The following is a 21,848-nucleotide window of genomic DNA, read 5'->3' on the forward strand; positions in this document are numbered from 1 at the left end:
TTCATATAAGGTGTCCTAGGTATCTGTTTATAATTGTATTTGTGTCTTGATAAGCTTGTATTACTTTATATCAATCATGTTGTATTGGTTTAATGAGTTTATGGGTTTTTAATCTTAGTAAACCAGGCCTATTGCAGAAATAACAGTGGGTTCTAGAAACACTTTGAAAGCTGAAAGTGGTTATAAGCACCCACGGGTGAGATCAGGGATGCACGGGTTAGACTGGGATGGAAAACCGGAGTTAGGAGAAAAAAAAAGTAAAGATGCCACAGTTTGCTACTCTGTAGGCTGATTGAGAGCACCTACAGCACACACCTCGATTAGTAGCATAATGTAATCTACCCCCCTGACACCATGAAGAACATTCCAATAGCAACGAGAGGCCCGGTGTATTGAGGAGCACTATAGTAGCAGCAAGCACCTTGGGTAATGGGGAGCAGTCTAATGCAGTAGGTTTTAGCCTTTAGACTGCTGTGGACCCCACTGAATCATTATTGGAATCCAAGGACCCCGACTGAATCATTATTGGTGGGCCGAGACCACCAGCCTAAACAATTTCTATGATTTAAACGTCAAAACAATGCATGAAAATACAAAATTATGTATACACCAAACACATGCCCAAATATTGTAATATTTACTTTAATTCACAATCAAATTTGGAAAAGATTTGCAATTTGTAATTTAGCTTCTTTATTTGTATATAATTTCTTAATTTTTAGTGATTATTTTTAAATTACTTAATTTAGTTAAATAGTGGTGGACCCCCAGAAAAAGCCTTGCGGACCCCCAGGGGCCCCCGACCGCAGGTTAAGAACCACTGGTCTAATGTGTCCAGCAACCTTGGGAGATGCTGCAGTTGAATGTCCTTAACACCCTAGGCAGATGGCATTCAGCACCCTTGGGTGGTGAGGGGTGGTGTAATGGCCTTAGCACCCTTGGGTGGCGAGGGGCTGTGTAGTACCATTTAGCACCCTTGGGTGGTGAGGGGGCAGTGTAATGGCCTTAGCACCCTTGGGTGGTGAGGGGCAGTGTAACGGCCTTAGCACCCTTGGGTGGTGAGGATCAGTCTAATGGCATTTAGCACCCTTGGGTGGTGAGGGGCTGTGCAATGACATTTGGCACCCTTGGGTGGTGAGGGGGTAGTGTAATGGCCTTAGCACCCTTGGGTGGTGAGGGGCAGTGTAATGGCCTTAGCACCCTTGAGTGGTGAGGGGGGAGTGTAATGGCCTTAGCACCCTTGGGTGGTGAGGATCCATCTAATGGCATTTAGCACCGTTGGGTGGTGAGGGGCAGTGTAATGGCATTTAGCACCCTTGGGTGGTGAGGGGCTGTGAAATGGCATTTAGCATCCTTGGGTGGTGAGAGGCTGCGTAATGGCATTTAGCATCCTTGGGTGGTGAGGGGCTGTGTAATGGCATTTAGCACCCTTGGGTGGTGAGGGGGCAGTGTAATGGCCTTAGCACCCTTGGGTGGTGAGGGGCTGTGTAATGGCATTTAGCACCCTTGGGTGGTGAGGGGCAGTGTAATGGAATGTAGCACCCTTTGGTGGTGAGGGGCTGTGTAATGGCATTTAGCACCCTTGGGTGGTGAGGGGCAGTGTAATGGCATTTAGCACCCTTGGGTGGTGAGTGGCCGTGTAATGGCATTTAGCACCCTTGGGTGGTGAGGGGCTGTGTAATGGTATTTAGCACCCTTGGGTGGCGAGGGGCTGTGTAATGGCATTTAGCACCCTTGGGTGGCGAGGGGCTGTGTAATGGTATTTAGCACCCTTGGGTGGCGAGGGGCTGTGTAATGGCATTTAGCACCCTTGGGTGGCGAGGGGCTGTGTAATGGTATTTAGCACCCTTGGGTGGCGAGGGGCTGTGTAATGGCATTTAGCACCCTTGGGTGGTGAGGGGGTAGTGTAATGGCCTTAGCACCCTTGGGTGGTGAGGGGCAGTGTAATGGCCTTAGCACCCTTGAGTGGTGAGGGGGGAGTGTAATGGCCTTAGCACCCTTGGGTGGTGAGGATCCATCTAATGGCATTTAGCACCGTTGGGTGGTGAGGGGCAGTGTAATGGCATTTAGCACCCTTGGGTGGTGAGGGGCTGTGAAATGGCATTTAGCATCCTTGGGTGGTGAGAGGCTGCGTAATGGCATTTAGCATCCTTGGGTGGTGAGGGGCTGTGTAATGGCATTTAGCACCCTTGGGTGGTGAGGGGGCAGTGTAATTGCCTTAGCACCCTTGGGTGGTGAGGGGCTGTGTAATGGCATTTAGCACCCTTGGGTGGTGAGGGGCAGTGTAATGGAATGTAGCACCCTTTGGTGGTGAGGGGCTGTGTAATGGCATTTAGCACCCTTGGGTGGTGAGGGGCAGTGTAATGGCATTTAGCACCCTTGGGTGGTGAGTGGCCGTGTAATGGCATTTAGCACCCTTGGGTGGTGAGGGGCTGTGTAATGGTATTTAGCACCCTTGGGTGGCGAGGGGCTGTGTAATGGCATTTAGCACCCTTGGGTGGCGAGGGGCTGTGTAATGGTATTTAGCACCCTTGGGTGGTGAGGGGCTGTGTAATGGCATTTAGCACCCTTGGGTGGCGAGGGGCTGTGTAATGGCATTTAGCACCCATGGGTGGCGAGAGGCGTGTAATGGAATTTAGCACCCTTGGGTGGTGAAGGGCTGCGTAATGGCATTTAGCACCCTTGGGTGGTGAGGGGCTGTGTACATGGGCATCCGCAGAAATGTTTCCAGTGGGGGGCAACATTTTAACTTCATCACCGACATGATTGAGCACAAGTATTAAATACATTAAAAAATCTAATAAGACAAAGAGCTTAAATAAACAAAGAAATCCATAGGGGGAAGAGAAAAATCTTGTGAGGCGCCACATCAGACAACCTGGCAAGTAATAAAACAGAGGGAAAAACTAAAAATGACCGGAAAAAAAACAAAAACATTCTAAATCAGGTTGATGTGTAATGGCATTTAGCACCCTTTGGTGGTGAGTGGCAGTGTAATGGCATTCATCACCCTTAGGTGGTGAGGGGCTGTGTAATGGAATTTAGCACCCTTGGGTGGTGAGGGGCAGTGTAATGTCATGTAGCACCCTTGGGTGGTGAAGGGCTGTGTAATGGTATTTAGCACCCTTGGGTGGCGAGGGGCTGTGTAATGGCATTTAGCACCCTTGGGTGGTGAGAGGCTGTGTAATGGCATTTAGCACCCTTGGGTGGCGAGAGGCAGTGTAATGGCTTTTATCACCCTTAGGTGGTGAGGGGCTGTGTAATGGAATTTAGCACCCTTGGGTGGTGAGGGGCTGTGTAATGGCATTTAGCACCCTTGGGTGGTGAGGGGCAGTGTAATGGCATGTAGCACCCTTGGGTGGTGAAGGGCTATGTAATGGTATTTAGCACCCTTGGGTGGCGAGGGGCTGTATAATGGCATTTAGCACCCTTGGGTGGTGAGAGGCTGTGTAATGGCATTTAGCACCCTTGGGTGGCGAGAGGCAGTGTAATGGCATTTATCACCCTTAGGTGGTGAGGGGCTGTGTAATGGAATTTAGCACCCTTGGGTGGTGAGGGGCAGTGTAATGGCATGTAGCACCCTTGGGTGGTGAAGGGCTGTGTAATGGTATTTAGCACCCTTGGGTGGCGAGGGGCTGTGTAATGGCATTTAGCACCCTTGGGTGGTGAGAGGCTGTGTAATGGCATTTAGCACCCTTGGGTGGCGAGAGGCAGTGTATTGGCATTTATCACCCTTAGGTGGTGAGGGGCTGTGTAATGGAATTTAGCACCCTTGGGTGGTGAGGGGCTGTGTAATGGCATTTAGCACCCTTGGGTGGTGAGGGGCAGTGTAATGGCATTTAGCACCCTTGGGTGGTGAGGGGCAGTGTAATGGCATTTAGCACCCTTGGGTGGTGTCGGGCCGTGTAATGGTAGCTCGCATTCTGAAGACATTAGGAACAGTCTGATGGCACCTTGCCCTCCTACTAATGGGGAGGAGTTGCTGCTTGCTCCCTGGGGTCTAGAGGAGTGCTTTCTGAATGCACAGTGCTCACTCCCATCACATGTTTTTTTGCAGCCCTCCAGTGATGCTCGTCGTGGGAGACAACGCACCAGCTGAAGAGGGAGTGGTGAGTCATGAAATAAAGGGAATCTTGCTGCTTGAAGGTAACCCAACTCGACTGCTGGCAGAAAGTGCAACTACTCTACTCTTACTTCTCCTCATAACACTACCAACTACTCAGCATTACTCAGCATGACATATAGCCCACCCCCATCAGCAGAGTGCATAATGTTGGTCCCCTACTACTCTCACTGCTGACGTCAGATCATGAAAATGCACCACTTTCAGGCAGTTTTGCACCAGGGCCAGCCAAATATGCACTGGTGCTGGGCTATTTAGCACCTGTTTGGATTTCCACCAATCTACATACAAAATGTTATTTTTACACTGATCAGTCGCTGCATTTGTTCTTTTTTGCAAACATCACCGCAAAACTGTTCGGCATAGAGGCAACAGTGCCATTGACAGCACTACATTACCCAGCACTGGTTTCATTTCCCTGCTATGGGTCCTGGTTTTCCTGTCATCACTACGCAGGTCACTTGTCTCCTTCCTCTTAACAGTATACATTGTAGACGTCCTGCAATTCTCAGTGTATAATCAAGTTATTGCTGCACTCAGCTGTGCTCCTTCACTATCACAAAGCACACACCAGACCTCTCATAGTCCCTCTTCAGTACACACTGCTGGTGTCTTCTCCCTTAATGTGGACACTGCTGGTCTCTTCTCCCTTAAAGTGCAGTGATCACTGCCAGTCTCGTCTTCCTCATAGTGCTCACTGCTGGGCTAGTCTGTTCTCCCTTGCAGTACACCCTGCTGGTATTTTCTTCCTTACAGTACACAGTGCTGGTCCTTTCTTTCTTACGGTGTACACTGCTGGCCTTTTCTTTCTTACAGTACACACTGCTGGCCTTTTGTTCCTTACAGTAAACACTACTCATCTTTTCTTCATTACACTGCACACTGCTGATCTTCTCCTCCTTAGATGTACGCTTCTGTCCTTTTCTTCATTACACTGCACCCTGCTTATCTTTTCTTCCTTATGTTGTAGGCTGCTGGTCCTTTCTTCCTTACAGTACACACTGCTGGTCCTTTCTTCCTTACAGTACACACTGCTGGTCCTTTCTTCCCTACAGTACACACTGCTGGCCTTTTCTTCCTTACAGTAAACACTACTCATCTTTTCTTCATTACACTGCACACTGCTGGTCTTTTCCTCCTTACGGTGTACGCTTCTGTCCTTTTCTTCATTACACTGCACCCTGCTTGTTTTTTCTTCTTTATGTTGGCGGCTGCTTGTCCTTTCTTCCTTACAGTACACACAGCTGGTCTTTTCTTGCTTACGGTGTATGCTTCTGTCCTTTTCTTCATTACACTGCACCCTGCTTGTCTTTTCTTCCTTATGTTGTAGGCTGCTGGTCCTTTCTTCCTTACAGTACACACAGCTGGTCTTTTCTTCCTTACGGTGTATGCTTCTTTCCTTTTCTTTATTACAATGCACCCTGCTTGTCTTTTCTTCCTTATGTTGTAGTCTGCAGGTCCATTCTTCCTTACAGTACACACAGCTGGTCTTTTCTTCCTTACGGTGTACGCTGCTGGTCTTTTCTTCATTACACTGCACCCTGCTTGTCTTTTCTTCCTTATGTTGTAGGCTGCTGGTCCTTTCTTCCTTACAGTACACACAGCTGGTCTTTTCTTCCTTACGGTGTACGCTGCTGGCCTTTTCTTCATTACACTGCACCCTGCTTGTCTTTTCTTCCTTACGGTGTATACTGCTGGTCTTTTCTTCATTACACTGCACCCTGCTTGTCTTTTCTTCCTTATGTTGTAGGCTGCTGGTCCATTCTTCCTTACAGGACACACAGCTGGTCTTTCTTCCTTACGGTGTATGCTTCTGTCTTTTTCTTCATTACACTGCACCCTGCTTGTCTTTTCTTCCTTATGTTGTAGGCTGCTGGTCCTTTCTTCCTTACAGTGCACACAGCTGGTCTTTTCTTCCTTACAGTGTACGCTGCTGGTCTTTTCTTCATTACACTGCACCCTGCTTGTCTTTTCTTCTTTATGATGTAGGCTGCTGGTCCTTTCTTCCTTACAGTACACACAGCTGGTCTTTTCTTGCTTACGGTGTATGCTTCTGTCCTTTTCTTCATTACACTGCACCCTGCTTGTCTTTTCTTCCTTATGTTGTAGGCTGTTGGTCCTTTCTTCCTTACAGTACACACAGCTGGTCTTTTCTTCCTTACGGTGTATGCTTCTGTCCTTTTCTTCATTACACTGTACCCTGCTTGTCTTTTCTTCCTTATGCTGTAGGCTGCTGGTCCATTCTTCCTTACAGTGCACACAGCTGGTCTTTTCTTGCCTACTGCTGTCTCCCTCAGAATTGGAGTAGTTTTTTGGTGTCACTCTGTAGTCACTGTACACACTACTTATTGATGTCACTCAGTTCTTTATATACATCCTTGATCATGAGTACCCTCTAGAGATTGCGTCTGCTAGGTCTCTCTCCTAGAAAAGCAACAGGGTGAGTCTGAGCCAGTCCCTTTGAATGTGAACTGTTATTTGTCACACTTTGATCCTGCTCTGGGTTTTTGGGATCATTCTCAGTAGGCTTCCAAAGCCACAAGTAGAAAAAGTAAACTGGCAGATGTCTCCTACTAGTCCCACTGACTTATGCTCTCATTGAGATGGATGTTAGAACCCAGACAAACCTGCCAAAGAATCTCTCATCTGCAGGTGAAAATGGAGAGCCCCGCCTGACCCCAAAATCAGTACATGCGCAAAAATATTGGTATTGTACAACAAAGTAATTTTATTATGTTTTGTTCTGCTACAAATAACGTGAATACGAATTATTGCTATAACTATTAATATTTCAGCTAACAAAATGATTAAAATTAGAACTCTAAATACACCCCATTCGTATTTCATCACACATCCCTAACCACCTTGTTTAAGTCATGTCAATGTTTTGACTTGCTTAGTTGCAGCTTAGATTATTCTAAAATACCTATGCAGAGCTACTTAATGGCCTGCATACCTTTATGCCATCAGGCTTAAAGTCATAGATTTATCTCTCAGCATCCTTTTAGCATCCTGTTCATTTGCTTTGTTACCCCCAATTATTGTTAAACGTTCATGCCTTTTTTTGCATTTTTTCATACATTGTAGTATATGGAACACATGGGAGTTGGCTTGTTCTTGGCTCCTGTGATTGTTATGCAGGACATTAAACAATGTTTTCTTTCAGATTTCAGTTGGCATACGTGTAAGGAAGGGCTCCTTTTTGACATGGTCACCCCCACTTTTTGCCTGGTAAATGTTGTGATTTCAACTGAAAGTGTACTGGGTTCCTGCTAACCAGCTCTCCAGTGCCAGAGCTCTTTCCCAAACACTGTACAATTGTTTCCCCAATTGGCAAAACCATTAGCATCGTCTGGAAGTCCCTAATAAATGGTGGCCTGGTACCTAGGGCCTGAGGTACTAAAGAGGGCCCCTAAGGACTGCAGCACAAATTGTGCCACCGTAAGGGGCCCCCTACCAAGCACATGCTAAACTGCCATTTCAGGCTGTGCGCAGTGGTGCGCACATAAGTGAAAACAAAACATGGCACACATTCCTGTGTGCCACGTCCCCCACCACTGCATGTAATATTTGGTAGTCACCCCTTTTTTCAGGGCTAAAAGCCGTAAGGTAGGGTGCTGAATATTACATGCGAGGGCATACCTGCCTGAGCAGATATGCTCCTGTGCTAGTCAGCCCTATTACTGCCAGTACAAGTGACCAGGGTAGCCAACTTAAGTCATGTGCTGGCCACTGATGAAAACAAGTTCCTCGGCTACATGATGGCTTCACTGAAAATTGGGATGTTTGATATCAAACATCTCGTAGTGATAAACCCACACTGATGCCAGTGTTGGATTCACCAATAGATGCACCCAGAGGGCACCTTAAACGTGACACCTGAAAACCTACCAGCCTCTGGTGTACTTGCTGACTGGTTTTTCCAGCCAGCCTGCCACCCAAGATGCTATTCTGACCTCCTAGGGTGGGAGCCTTTTTCTCTCAGGAGACCCAGAACAAACGCCCGTCTAGAAAGAGGGTTTTATTTCCCCTCCCACAGGATGACCTGCTGATTATCGTCCTTGGGCCGGCAAGCTTTAAAGAGCTGCCGACTTTGGAATGCAAATCTGGCTCCCCTCACAGGAGAGGAAGCCACCCCTATTGTCCAGGACCACCTTGGCACCTGAAGAGGTGGGGAAATTAGCTAATCTGGTAGGCGGCCACCTCCAGTTTAGTACCACCCCTGAGGTGGGCCACTGTGAGGTGGACATGATTTTTCATAAGTACCCATCCTTGTAATGATATACTTAGGAATTCTGGGACAGGGGGAAGTGGGCATATAGAGGGCGTAGTGACCCTAAGGGTCAGTAGCCCATTGGCTACTAGCCTACTCTCCTATCCCTCCCCTAAATTCAGTATTTAGGTGAGCCTTGCACTAGAGAAGCAGACCTTGATGATCTAAGAAGAGAGAGAACACGGAAGAGCTTCAAAAGCAGAGAGGTGAGAAGAAGCAACTAACCTGGTACCAACCCAGCCGGCCTGTCTGCATTCCTCATTGAAAACGGTGCCACAGTCAGCTCGTCCTGCAGCGTTGTACTCCAGAAACCTGAGAGGACTGCCTGCCTTTGAAAAAGACTCAAGACCTCCCTTGAACAGTAGACCTGTTCTGAAGAAACTCCAAAAAAGGAGACTCTGATGCTTTCGGAATCGCCAAAACCCAACACCAAAGTCACCACTGCACCCGTCGCCTCAGGCCCGAGTTAAAGTGTGCCACCGGTGGCAACAAGGTCTCGCAGCCCTCCAGAGCCTTGGTTTATCATGGTTTCACCCCGCCTGGACTCCCTGACGCTGCCTACAGCCACTCCCCGCAGGCCCCCTCAACCTTGACTGCTATGGTAAGGAAAAAACAGACACCTAAGGACACCCCTGCACCAGTCGCCTCTGGGCCTTGGAGAAGAGGACCAAAAGTGTTCCACCGTCCTGAGCAGCGCAAGGCGTGAGCCAACTTGCTTGTTATGCCCAACTGGCCTACTAGCCAGAGCCTGCAGCCTCTGTGCTCAGTGACCAATCTCCATTGAAATATATTGGGCTCCTCACGCTGTTTTGCGCCCTGCCACCCCGTGCCGCTAGAGGTGTACTGCTGGTGCTGGCTTGGACCTTGCCCCCTCTCACCTCAACTCCTGGAGATTGGTCTTGTGAGTTGCTGTGCTATTCATGTTTGCAGAACTTGTTATTCCTTTCATAGGATAGCATTGCAGAACTCAGAAATTGCAGTGTGTCCACTTTTTTAAAGTGAAAAGAATTTACATTTAAAAACCTACTTACCTAAATGATTTTTCTCTGATGCTAAATCATAGATAATGGTACTTGGTATATTTATAAATTGGCGTGGATCTCCTTCTTAAGTCGTGTGTGTCATTTATTAATCATTTTGTGTATTTGCAAATGTCTTGCACTCCTCTGTGTTAAGCTGAAGAGTGCTCGACCACACTACCCCCCACCACCCCCTAATAGGGCACTTTGGAATTGCATAGCAAGCCCCTGTCCCCTCATAAGGGACCCCGTGGACTCTTTATCTTTACACAGTATAACAGGTTCTTGACACATCACATAAAGAGCCAGCTTCCTACAATAAGGAAGCTGCCACTATTGTATCTGTACCATTCCTTTTGTATGTAACCACAAGGCCATTCTTATTTGTAGTGTAGATCCACAGCTACACTGTTGCATAGTCTAAAAACGAATTCTCTGGCTTGTTAACCATGAGCTACAGGAAATAATGTTTGCCTACAGCTGATAGTCCACTTTATTATTGAACAGCCCTATCTTCTAAGCCCTAAACTACCGTTCAGCACTTGAGTACCTTCCATATTCAAACAGCAGCCGTATTAACAAAGGCCTGTGCTCTATATACCATTAAATAAACATATAGTAAATGCTATGCTCCATACGTCATGGCACTTGTAAATTCCCTTCTCCTGTTATATGTGTGGGCTTACAGCGTGTAAAGGGCTATTGGCTTACAAAAAAGAAGAGACTAATGAGCCACCTATAAGTTGAGGCCATATAACAGCCATGTATTCCTACACTGTTACTGTTTGATTGTTTCTCTTTGCATTTCAAGTTTTTGTATTTTTTTTGTTTACAGGTTGAATGCAACTCCAAATTGGACCCGACGAACACTACTTTCCTGAAGGTAATGTGTCCTTCCCAAGTCCGCTTATTGTGCGCCATGCTACAGAGGCAAACAAGCCTTGAACAGAGTCTGCAGGATTCTCGAGAGGTCAGATTATAATATCGTGCAGCCATGCTCTTCCAATGGCATCTTAGTTGTTCTAGCCGCTAGAACAACTAACAAGCCATTGGAAGAGCATGCTACACTATGTTATAATCTGCAGCTTCAGGGAGGCCTTGTATTTTAGAAAACTACGCTTTGATTTTTGGGATATTTATGTCAATAATTATAAAAGGAAATGTGAAACTTCAAGAGGGGATGATACCTTTGAATGGCCAAATGGTCTGGGTCTTGGTATGTCACATGTCATTCAAAGATGTGAGTAACTCGGCCACATCTCAAATGGACTTTAATTACAGTTATCTTCCGATTTCCCACATTTGTAAATCTACTGCTGAGCACAAGATCTTATGTAGAATATTTACTATCCGTCATCTGATCAGACGAGCCTTAAAACATAGCCGCTATTTATAACAGACCTTCCTGTTGCGATTGAGATAAGGGGGATACACTACATGCGGACGATATGCTAAAAATATCAAAAAACAGGTGCCAGGAAATCTGTAGTTTTCATTATATAGAAAGTATTTTTGAAGTAGCGAAGTAAGATTTTTCTCCTTCCTTGCATACCCGATTTCCACCGTGCACTACAGTGGGACTCTCAAAGCTCCCATTCCTGCTTTGCCTTATGTTTTACCTCAGAATTGAAAACCAGAATTCAGCAGATTTAAACTGGCACCACACCTAACTATTAACTTCGATTTTTTTTTAATTGTGCATCCTAAACATGATGCGAGATTGATCTAAGACACACAACAGGTTACACCAGTTTTAATTGAATTAAAATGGCTCCCATTGCAAGCTTTCTACGCTCTTGGAGCAGCCGGCATGATTTTCAAAGCGCTGAAACTTAAACCTCACCGCCCAACGAAGAAAATTCCTTGTTCGGAAAAGTGCAGTACTAACAATTTCCTCCTGGATCTAAACCATGCAACAGGACCTCAACATTATCCTGCTTCTTCTCAGGTTTTGTTCCTAAGTTATGGAATAACTTCACCAACGGAATGAGATGGGACCTCTCCTTTATTTACCTCCTTGAATTGTACTCATACTAACATGCCTGTGCAAGTCTTTGGACTTAATATGTAATGAAGTAATTGGGTCACATAATGCTATAATCTTATTGTTACATATACAACAGAAGATATGCCTTAAGGCATTCCAATTTAAGCACTCTCATATCCACCTGGTTCATTTCCATTCTATATGGAAAAAAAAATTACAAAATGTGGCTTCTACTCCCAAGATTTAAGTGCCGTGCCAGTGGCTTGGCTCTCCAAAACAGCTTGGCAAATTAGCCTGGGTGATCAAACTAGTAGCGCCTGCTACATGAAATGCTCTGCCACTTATTCCATTTATGCCTGGTGTGTTTTATGCTCCTGTTACCTACGGAATCATCAGCTCCTCCGCACCCTGGACAAGGTCCAGCAGGTACCGGCGAGATAGCAGCTTTTGAGGCTGGCTGGTCAGAATGTCATGTCGGCTACAGTTTCTACATCAGCCAGCAGTCTGGTTCTTCACTGTGAGGCACCTCTCATTGATTCAGGAAGGAGGGAGCAACAGAACAGCCAAATAATAGCAAAATGTGTACATGTCTAGATTCTCGCTTATTTGCAAAAGCCACTCACAAAGTTCACTGAAAATGGATCGGGGCTATTGGACACTGTATAGCGTATGATTGAGCTGGCCAGTAAGTTAAAAGAAAATCTGCAATTTATACTTTTGTAGCAAGTTTGGTGTTTTGTATCCTTTAATAATCAAACTAGATTCTAGACTGAGCCATTAATCTGAGCTTCAGAATTCCATACATTTTCCCATCGTGGTAGTCATTGAGCATTGTCTGAGGCTGAACTGTGGCACCGTGTCGTTTCATGCCTGGAACACGAACACCCAGATCTTACCGGCATCTCAGTCCTGATATGCAGCACTCCCGGGTAATCCATGCCTGCGAACCACAAATGCATCTTTTCCCATTTACCTCAGTCCTAATTGCTAGACTCTGAAAAGGGATTCAAAAGTCTTTCTGAAACATTTATCAAATACCACTTGGAATCAAAATAGATGATGTGGTGAATTTCTCAATTAAACAATAGTTACAATTGTAGACACACAAACCAGCCCATTAAATTGTAAAAAGGTGTATGTTAAAACTTTTGAACTTTTGGAAGAAATAAATGCATGTTTTTGCAGCATCCACATTTTACAGCAAAGCTGTCAATGGGGCATTTTCATGACAGCCCAGCTGGGAGCATGAGCCAATCTTTTGCTGAGTGGCTACCTAACACTGATGAACAAATGAGTTGACGAAATCACAAAAGAAAACTTAGCAGAGTAGGAATTTGGGGAATTGGTGGTCTGGGAAGAAGGAGCAGAACAAAGGGGGGATGGTGGGCTCCCTGTTTGTGATGGAAAAACACAAAATGACATGATGATTTTGCTAATTTAATTGTGTCCAATTTTTAATATTGTCTCAAAATGATTTTCTGCGAAGTAATTTCTGTCAGTGTTGTTTGACATAAACTACTCATGTCTCAATCTAATTTTATGGACTCATGACTTTCAATCAAGTGTATCAAACAGTATTTTGTAATATTAAGTAATTTAGTTCATAAGTTTGTGTTAATCACTTTTACACCCCTTATAGTACTTTGAGTCTAACCAAAGGTGCCCCAGCTATTGCCCCTAAGCCTGACCTGATGTTTCAATAATTCTGAAACCCAAACAAAGCTTTGCTAATGTACCCATTTCCGACTTACAGCACCCCCTTGTGTGCCAATGTTGAGCCTTCAGAAAGCTTGACAGGAACCCTCGAACATGATCAAATTTGAGTGAGACACCTCCCACATAGAGCCATACTTGGGTAAAGGAACCATGGAATGATGTGTTCCTTTGTGATGGGCCTGTCTAACAACTTCTTTGTCTCCTTTGCAGATGGCTGACTCTGGAGGACTTCCTCAGCTCACACAGGTGAGTGCCCCAGCTAGTTCAAATGGTGTATCGTTGCATACTGTGTAATATAAACAAGATTTGTATACATTCTCCTATAATTAATTTGTAAAATTGGGTTTCCTTCAATGGACGTGGAGAGAATAGTTTTAGATAATGAAGATTGTGTTTTGTTAAATTGTATTTTATTTAAAACAGCAGGATTTAGCTAGACCAGGAAGGAGGGTAGGAGGAGGGTGAGGGTGGGAATTTGGCCAACTTAAAATTGATACTTGGTGGTCGCTGAGGAATCTGGTTAGTGAAATGAGACGTAAACCAAAAGAACAAAACTTGGCGGAATATCTTGCCATGCTAAAGGATGCTTTCCAAGTCATCCATGGAGCCTTTGTGTGTGTGTGTGTACAGTTCCGCAGCACGTAAAGTACTAATTGCACTCCACTAACCGAAGGCTCAGTAAGAGTTTATTTTCAGTTTCAAGCCATCATGTAAACATATATATATACAAACAAGCCGAGAACTCTGGGTAGTTCTCAAGCTTAGGTGGAAAGCAGCTCCTGTATAGAGCACCCTCAACACCAGCGCCACTCTAGATCTGCTCACCTAAAATGTCTCCTTTTCTATTGAAGTCTTTAAGCATAGAATTAGCACAGTGAGAGCAGACATTTGAGAACTACCTAGAGTTCCTTGTTTCTTTTTTGCATAACTTATGTGTCACTCTATGCCTGTTAGGCTATTGTTTAGACTTATACTGGGTGCTCCCTTGTATCTGGATAAAGCTACACCTCTCTGAAGAGCTCTAATGAAAGCGAAACACGTGTCAAGGGTTGCTTTTATTCATTTCAGGTTGATGGTATCCCCAACGTTGTTAGTTGGGTTATTCTTATTGTCATATCTTGCACCTTGAGATGTATAAGTATATGTATTTTTGTATGATGCTGTTTACAATAAATAATTTATATTTTTGATACAAAAAATAATTTTTTCTTGATTATAGCACTAATGTTCTCTTTTATGCTTCTTTTAAAAAAGCATGGCGAGATATTCCGTCAAATAGTTCTTTTGTTTTGTTCTTTTGGTATACGTAATTGTTTCCCTGATTTGTGTGCTTGTGCATTCGTTACTCAGGCGTCCTTTTTTAATTTGTTTAGTGAGTAGAGACGTGTTAGGAGAAAGGGAGCTGATAAGTAAGCTGGTATTTAGAAGAGGTGTTAGTTCTCTTGATAGGGTTTGTAGATGGACAGGTGCTTGTAAGCAGTATTCACCCTTAGAGTGTTGTAGTAGTTACTATGTGCTGATGATGATGATGATGTATTGGGTGGAGGAAGTCAATGGGGAGTGGTATTTGGTGGATTTTTAGTTGTGCTAATGGGGAAGCCAAGTTTCATGATTGAGTAAGCAGAAGTCTTGTATGGACGAGCAGGTATTTGCTGGGGATATAAGTCCTGGGGTTTGGTGGATGAAGACCTGTTTATTGAACAAACATGCATTTAGTGGCTTAAAGTATTGTTTATTGCAAGAGGGTGGCTGTTGTTGAGTGATGATGCTAATTGGATATGGTTGTACATTGAATGCCGAAACGGGTTTTAGATGATGAAGTATTTATTTGTAAGGGGGGATGGGTTGGATTAAAAGGATTTCCCAAGTGAAGTGACTTCTTTTGGGGGGGCCAGTAAGCGAGGGTCAATGAATGCCAGGGGTTTATAGATGAAGGGGAATTATATAGATGGGGTGCTGTATTTCTGATTAAATGGTTATTCATGGTCAAATGTTTGTTGAATTAAATGATTTTGGTGTCGGAGTTCTTTTTTTGATTCAGGAGATTTGGTAAATGTGGTGGAGACTATTGATTAAGGATGGTTACTAAATCTGTGAGTATTTAGTGAAGAAGGTTTGATAGATGGGGTAATAATGTTTGCTGAGTGAGGGAGAAGTTTGTAGATATGTTACTTTTATTAGGAGAAACGTTATTTTATGAATGGGTTAGTCATGCTGGAGGGCGTTGGTCAGTGTTTAGGAAGCATATTTTTGGGATTATACTACAGCTATTTGTTTTTACTGAGCAGCTCAGGCTGGATCCCTCATATCGATGCACAATGTTCAAATCCATCTGCTGCCAAGTCCTGGTACCCATTGACACACACTAGAACAATGGAGGTTGCTAATTACATGTTTGAGAGAGGTAAAACAGAAGATTCAAGGTTAGAAACCTTAAATACTGTTTCTTTATTCCTACAGCCTGGAAAACTGACAGAAGCATTTAAGTACTTCCTTCAAGGAATGGGATACAGTAAGTAAAATTACTTCAGATCAAATTCCCCATCAGAGAGGCATGCGTGTATGCATGTGTGTCTATATTTATACAACCGGCCATTGACACACATTTGTCGACTTTGTTGGTGTGGATGAGTGTGAATGTTACCAGTGGCTGCACCCCTGGGAATAGGTGAGGAGGGATTTTTATGCAGCATCTCCACACTCTCCACTAGGCACTATCAGTGTGTGCCTAGGGATGCCATTGCACAGAGGCCTCAGGATGCTCCTCACTTCAAAAGTCCATGTTTGCTATATAGTTGCTGCATGCGGATGTACGTTGTTACGACGCGTGGTATTACCACGCGTACCGTTACAACGCGTATTTTACAACGCAAGTCGTTACCACGACTTGGGCTGTAGGGGTGCGGACTTAGTAATAGTTTAATTTACTATTCCAACACCAGCCTATGTACAGTAGGGAAGGTGTTGGAATAGTAAATCTACTATTCCTTGTCCTTTAGCGCCCTCCAGCCCAAGTCGTAGTTACGACTTGCGTTCTAAAATACGCGTTGTAAAGGTACTGCGGGGTAACATCGTCGTAAAGGATGTTCCCCCTGCATGCCACTGTTATGGTGCTGCCTCTGTACTGAGACAGCAAACATGACATTATGGGAAATATGGGGGTGATCAGAAGGGCACAGGCTGTGTGTAGTGGGTGTTTACATCTTGCAGTGGTTTGATGGGAGGGCCAACGCAGTGCTGTGCAAAGGCTGTATGCAGCAGGGGATTGGGCTCCCACAGGAGGTTGGTCGCAAGCCCTGTGTCCAAACCCCTGCTTCACACAGCCAAAGCAGGGGTTGACTACCCACGGACGAGTTGGATGCCGGGCTTATTCTTTGGCCAGGATCTGAGACCAAACTACACTACTCCCTTTCCGCCCCGGATGCGCTGCCACTCACACACTGGGCATCCACACCGGGAGTTGAGATGTCATCAGTGATGGTGATGTCATTTAACACGTCACGAATGATGCAATATGCGAGGCAATAAATGGTGCATAGCAAGGAACAAGTTAAACCATAACTAGTGCATTTTAGAGTTTTTTCTTTTATAAACTTTATTTTTAATCTTTGAAAAACCTAACTATTGCTTTGCTTTAACCTCTGTTTTTCTTAGTGAAGATAGACAGATGAGAGAAGCATCTTCTTTCTGACAGTACGCTGCCCTGCTTGGCTTTTACGCCTTTTCTTTTTGCTAAACACCCGAGAGACACAAGACTAGCAGCACCAACAAACAGAAGTGTAAAAATAGAAGGGCTTTTAATCGCCTCCTCTGCACCTCTACCATCATTAGAAAGAGCCAATAGGGTCTGGACGCTGTGGCGTCATGCAAGAATATGGCTCCCTTGCAGAATGTGATGAGAGGCCTCTTAGAATCCCTTATTTCACAAATATTCATAAGTGATGGGCTGAACTGGGTCCCCTGATAGGTGGGGGAACTTGCCTCTAGCAGGGAGGTGCTTGAAAAAACCAGGTGAGAGCCCAGTTTTACCCAATACCCCCACTGTGTTAATATAGACCAATGTGGCACACTGATAATCCACAGGAGCGAAGATGACCATTCTGTCTCTCTACGAGGATTGCTTGTATGCTTTCGAGACTACACCAAAATAAACGCTTCCCCATGGGAAGCCAGAAAGAAGTAGATTATAGAAGACCACCAAAAGTTTGGGGGAAGTAAGGTCCTGAAGTATCCCCCACTTGGGATGGCTCGAGGTGTAGTGTTGGTCAAGACTGAGGTATTCGTGGTGCAAAAGAACCTCTAATGCAGTGAGAAACAAAAATAAAAGTTTGCTACCAGCAGTGGTACATCGTGGAGGCTGAAATTACCACTTACTGACTGGGGCACTCAAAATGAGGCCTTTAGGAGTGGAGTGAAATAAATAATACGAGAGGCAGGACTCACCACATTGATTAAGTCAGAAATACCTTTGAGTAGTAGAAAGTAGTAGTCCACTGGATTAAATCAGGCAAAGATGAAAGAGAACGAGTTTAGAGGAGGGCAAAATGTAAACTGGAAATGGATTGTTCCAAGAGTGGTGAATCCAGTTACTTGTAACAACAGCGCATAGTGTATTGATCATGGGCGCAGAGAATCCATCTGGAATAAACAAAGATAGGGTAACAGTCAAAAGCAGGATTCATTCCGCCTGTGTGATGTTCCAATCACTCAGACTAAAGGTTTAAGTAATGGTAAATTCCAATTGGTGATGCAGGGATGAACTATGATGATTGTTTGGACAGTTGGAGTTCGGACCCACAACAATGAAACTACAAGCATCATGAAAGGGAGTCTTAAAAGAGCTTAGTGATACATTTCAGGCAGGCAAATAACAAAAGGCACATTAGGCCCAAAGTATAGTTCATTATTGGCCTTTTCACAGGAGCATTAAATCACCAAGCATACACGGAACTCTTTCTCAAGGGGAAGCATAAAAGATGGCTTTTAATTATGACCTGAGACCAGTGCACTCTGACAAGAGTGGAGTCAGAAACTTTGATCTTGGAAGATCCAGAGGTCAGGAGCTGCTGATGTTGCACCCATGAGAAACAGCTAAAGGAGTTTATTTCAAGTAAAACAATTTTATTGAGAAAAATATTAACATGACTGAAACAATATTCAGTAACTTGTATAGACTGTAGGAATTAAATTAATAAAAATATCATAAAGATTTGAAGCTGTTTAACAGTTTTGAAATATAATGGGGAAAATGAGGGAAGGGAAGGAGGGGGAATGCATAAATGAAGACAAAGTTAACCACAGCTCAGAGCATTACCAGAAAAGAAAAATAGCAATATAACATAATATAATAAACCGAGCATGGGATAGCAAAATTAGTACCATGGCAGAGAAATAGAAAAATCATGGCGGTTTACATTTTCAGATAAAGTAAAAAGAGGAGATTTATGAGCTACATCATCTAAAAAGGAAGTAAAAGGTAACCAATATAAAACTCAATTAGCAGACAGACAATAAAGAGAGGAAAAGGCAGTATCTAATCTATGGTAATGACAAACATTATAAAAACAAAACCAAAGGGGATGATGGACGGAGTGTTGAACATTGCAAGCAATCACTCCCAGTCAACTGATCTCGGTTTAATCCATCATCATTCTTTAGCTCACTCCGCCACCTCAGTTCAGACATGGCCATATGCAAATCAGTCTGGCCCTGTGCCTCATGGGAACAGTCCAGCCTGAACTGCCAAGCCATGTCTTCCCTGGACCGGAAACAAGCATCCTGGGACCGGTTTCTGGCTAATCAGCCGTCATCAGCCAGGCTAGCTTGAATCCAGTGGCAAAATGAGCAAGGGACCCACGTCTGGGTCTGACAAATATTATTCCACCAGGCTTTATAAGAAATATTTGATGATCATTTCCAATTGATAGTGATTTGCTGAAAGGCAACAGCTAGCATTAGATCTAACAACCTTAAATTACTAGGTGGAGAGTGGCTATCCTCAGAAAGACTCCCCAAAAGGAGTATCAGGGGAGATACTGGGTTACTTAAATGAAATATTGAAGATAACTGAGACCAGACCTTTTCCCAGAAAGAACCTGTAGGGAGACAGTGAAATAGCATATGCATAAGGTCACAAATTGGTCGTCACAGGACCAACTTTTAGGAGAGGAGCCCATGGAGAATCTAGCTAGTGCGGAAGGGGTAAGATATAGTTTTTGATAAAGAATTAACAATGACTACGAAGTAGAAGCTGTCCTGGAGGTTTTGTAAAGTTTATCCCAAATCTTATTTCAAAATGGAAGAGTCCAGGTACATCCCAAATCCAATTCCCACTGCATTTCCAACTTAGTTTTGGATCTGATGTACGATAAAGAGTGAAGAAGTCTACATATAGGTGAAGCATTAGAAACAGAAGTAATAATTGAACAAATAGGGGATTGTGAAGAGGAAGAAAGGGAAGCACTTTGTAATGAATGAAGAACATCAAGAAGAATACTTATGAGAAGGAGATATTTAGGTAAAAAGGAACAAGTGCACTTAAATAAATGTTGGAAATGTGAAAAGGAGAGAGGATCATTATTAGAAAATAATTCTTTGACACAATTAATACCTCTTTGCCTCCAGGCTTTCCAAAATTACAGTTTGTTGTTAATAGTAATAAGATTATGATACCAGAGAGTAGATTGTCAGAAGGAATCTCAACATACAATCTGTGATTGATTAATCTGTTTTAGAATACTGCAAGTGTGTTTAGAAGGAGAAGAAGAAATTATGGAAGGCTTAGCCGAGAAAGATATAACTTTACGGGGAAGAAAAGGAGCTAGAAAAGAGCATTCAATATCCAACCTTATAGTAGTAAATGAGGTTTGCAACAAAGAAAGCCATCTAGAGGCTTGTCGGAGACAAAAAGCCTTATGCTACAACCGAAAGTCAGGAAAATTGACTCCACCTTCCTATTTGGCCTTCCTAAAAGAAACTAGAGAAATTCTGTCTTTTTTATTCATCGAAAGAAATTTAGAACGTTTCGAGTCTTAATTTTTTTAAGAATGTAGCAGAAATATTAAATGGGATCATTGAAAGGGTATATAGAATTATGAGCGAAATCATCATTTTGATAGAGTCCATATGACCTCACCAGGAAAGAAAAAGGGGATTCCAGGAGGACATAACTTTATCAGACAATCATTGACATTCACCAAAACATCAATCATTAATGGAAGGGGTGAAACAGATTCCCAATTAGCTAATTTTGTAGGTATTCCAGTGGAACCCCGTGGCAGTGAAAGAATGATTAAAAGTAAACTTAGTAATAGGCATGATTTCAGTTTGTCAGAATTGATCCTTTATCCAGAAACCGAGGAAAAAGTAACGATTTCCTGAAGAAGAGCCAGAACAGACTGCTCAGGAGTGGAAATGAAAAGAAGTATGTCATCATCCAAAGCTGACATTTTTAAATTATCAGCTCTATATTGCAATCTATTGATTTCAGCGTTATTATTTTTTTTAACTCTTTGTATTAACATTGCTCAGGATATCATTCACATCAATACAATAATCAAATAGCATGGGGTAAAATGTAATTGCCAAATATAGTGAATTGCTAACGCAGACACAGGGAGGTTTGTTCATATACATTAGTCTGGGTCTAATCCGCCCCTCAATGCCCTGCATTTCATCCACGGTCCCCAGACCATTTTCCATTTCTTTACACAGCCCCTGGATTTGTAGATAGTTTATTTGGCCCGTTGGCACCAGTCCAGGTCTCACATCCACTGGTCCCACTGCGGGGGCGCCTGTGCCCCCCAGCCACTTACTATGTTCCGGTTTGCTACCTCGCTGCCATTGCTTGCCAGATCTCGTTGTATCTGGACCAGTCCGTGGCCCCTTTGATAATCAGTAGTAACCACCTAGGCTCCATCAGAACCGGGGTACCCACAACCGCTGTCATTGTGTCCACTACTTTAGACCAGAACGGTACTATCTCCGGACACTCCCATAAAATGTGATAGAACGTGCCTTCTTCCCTGACATTTTTTTAAAGTCAGCTCGAAGCAAATTGACCTATTCCGTCACAGAGTCCAGCTTTGGCTCAAGGGTACCCCGTAGGTCTTTAATGGCTGACATAATGTCTCTTAGCGAGGGATCAGGATCGACCTCCCCTGTGTCACCCTGGTGGCTCCCTCCGTTTCCGCCGTCGTCTCTACCCATGGTCACTGTATACTTGTCGATATGGTTCGACTGGCCTTGTCCCGGTAGTCTGTTGCGGCCAATGACAAGGTGTTGGGTTCCATTGCGTGCCCTTGGGGAGAGTTACCAGAGTAGGAGTCGCCCGTCTGTAGGAGACTCCCGTGTTCAACCCCCGCAGGTCAGACACACGTCAGCTCGGTCCTCACTGCTGCTTGGCCCACCCTGGCAGTGCACTGCTGGACTCTGCGCCTTCTCTTATCCCCCTCCGGGGGTTCTTTCCAGACTCGATCAGGCCCCGGATGTGCTGCCAGGTGTCACTTATGTGGCCGGGATTGGGCCTCCTGGTTGGTGCCCCACCGGCACCCCACCACACCGTGTGCAGTACCTTAATTTAGGCCACAGCTCTGCCGTCTCCCCCACACAGGACACACAGGCTCACTCGCTGCACCACAGACCGCCCCGGCGCAAACCTGCTTCTCCGGGGTCTGCCGGGGTTTCACAGGTCTAATGGTGTCACCTTCGAAGCGGTATCAGGCGTCCCCC

At 44.4% G+C, this 21,848-nt stretch overlaps 1 protein-coding gene across 6 annotated transcripts in view; it reads left to right on the plus strand.

The window, feature by feature from the left end:
* NDRG4 (NDRG family member 4) overlaps positions 1 to 21,848 on the plus strand; it is an 898,768-nt gene that overhangs the window by 840,035 nt on the left and 36,885 nt on the right. For all 6 annotated transcript variants that reach the window (XM_078670548.1, XM_078670547.1, XM_078670545.1 and 3 more), the window contains 4 exons: positions 4,058 to 4,109; positions 10,251 to 10,298; positions 13,329 to 13,364; positions 15,579 to 15,630. In XM_078670548.1, coding sequence (XP_078526674.1) covers positions 4,058 to 4,109; positions 10,251 to 10,298; positions 13,329 to 13,364; positions 15,579 to 15,630 — 188 coding nt within the window. The remainder of the gene's footprint in view (positions 1 to 4,057; positions 4,110 to 10,250; positions 10,299 to 13,328; positions 13,365 to 15,578; positions 15,631 to 21,848) is intronic.

Source organism: Lissotriton helveticus, chromosome 12, assembly GCF_964261635.1.
Source record: "Lissotriton helveticus chromosome 12, aLisHel1.1, whole genome shotgun sequence".
Taxonomy (NCBI): Eukaryota; Metazoa; Chordata; class Amphibia; order Caudata; family Salamandridae; genus Lissotriton; species Lissotriton helveticus.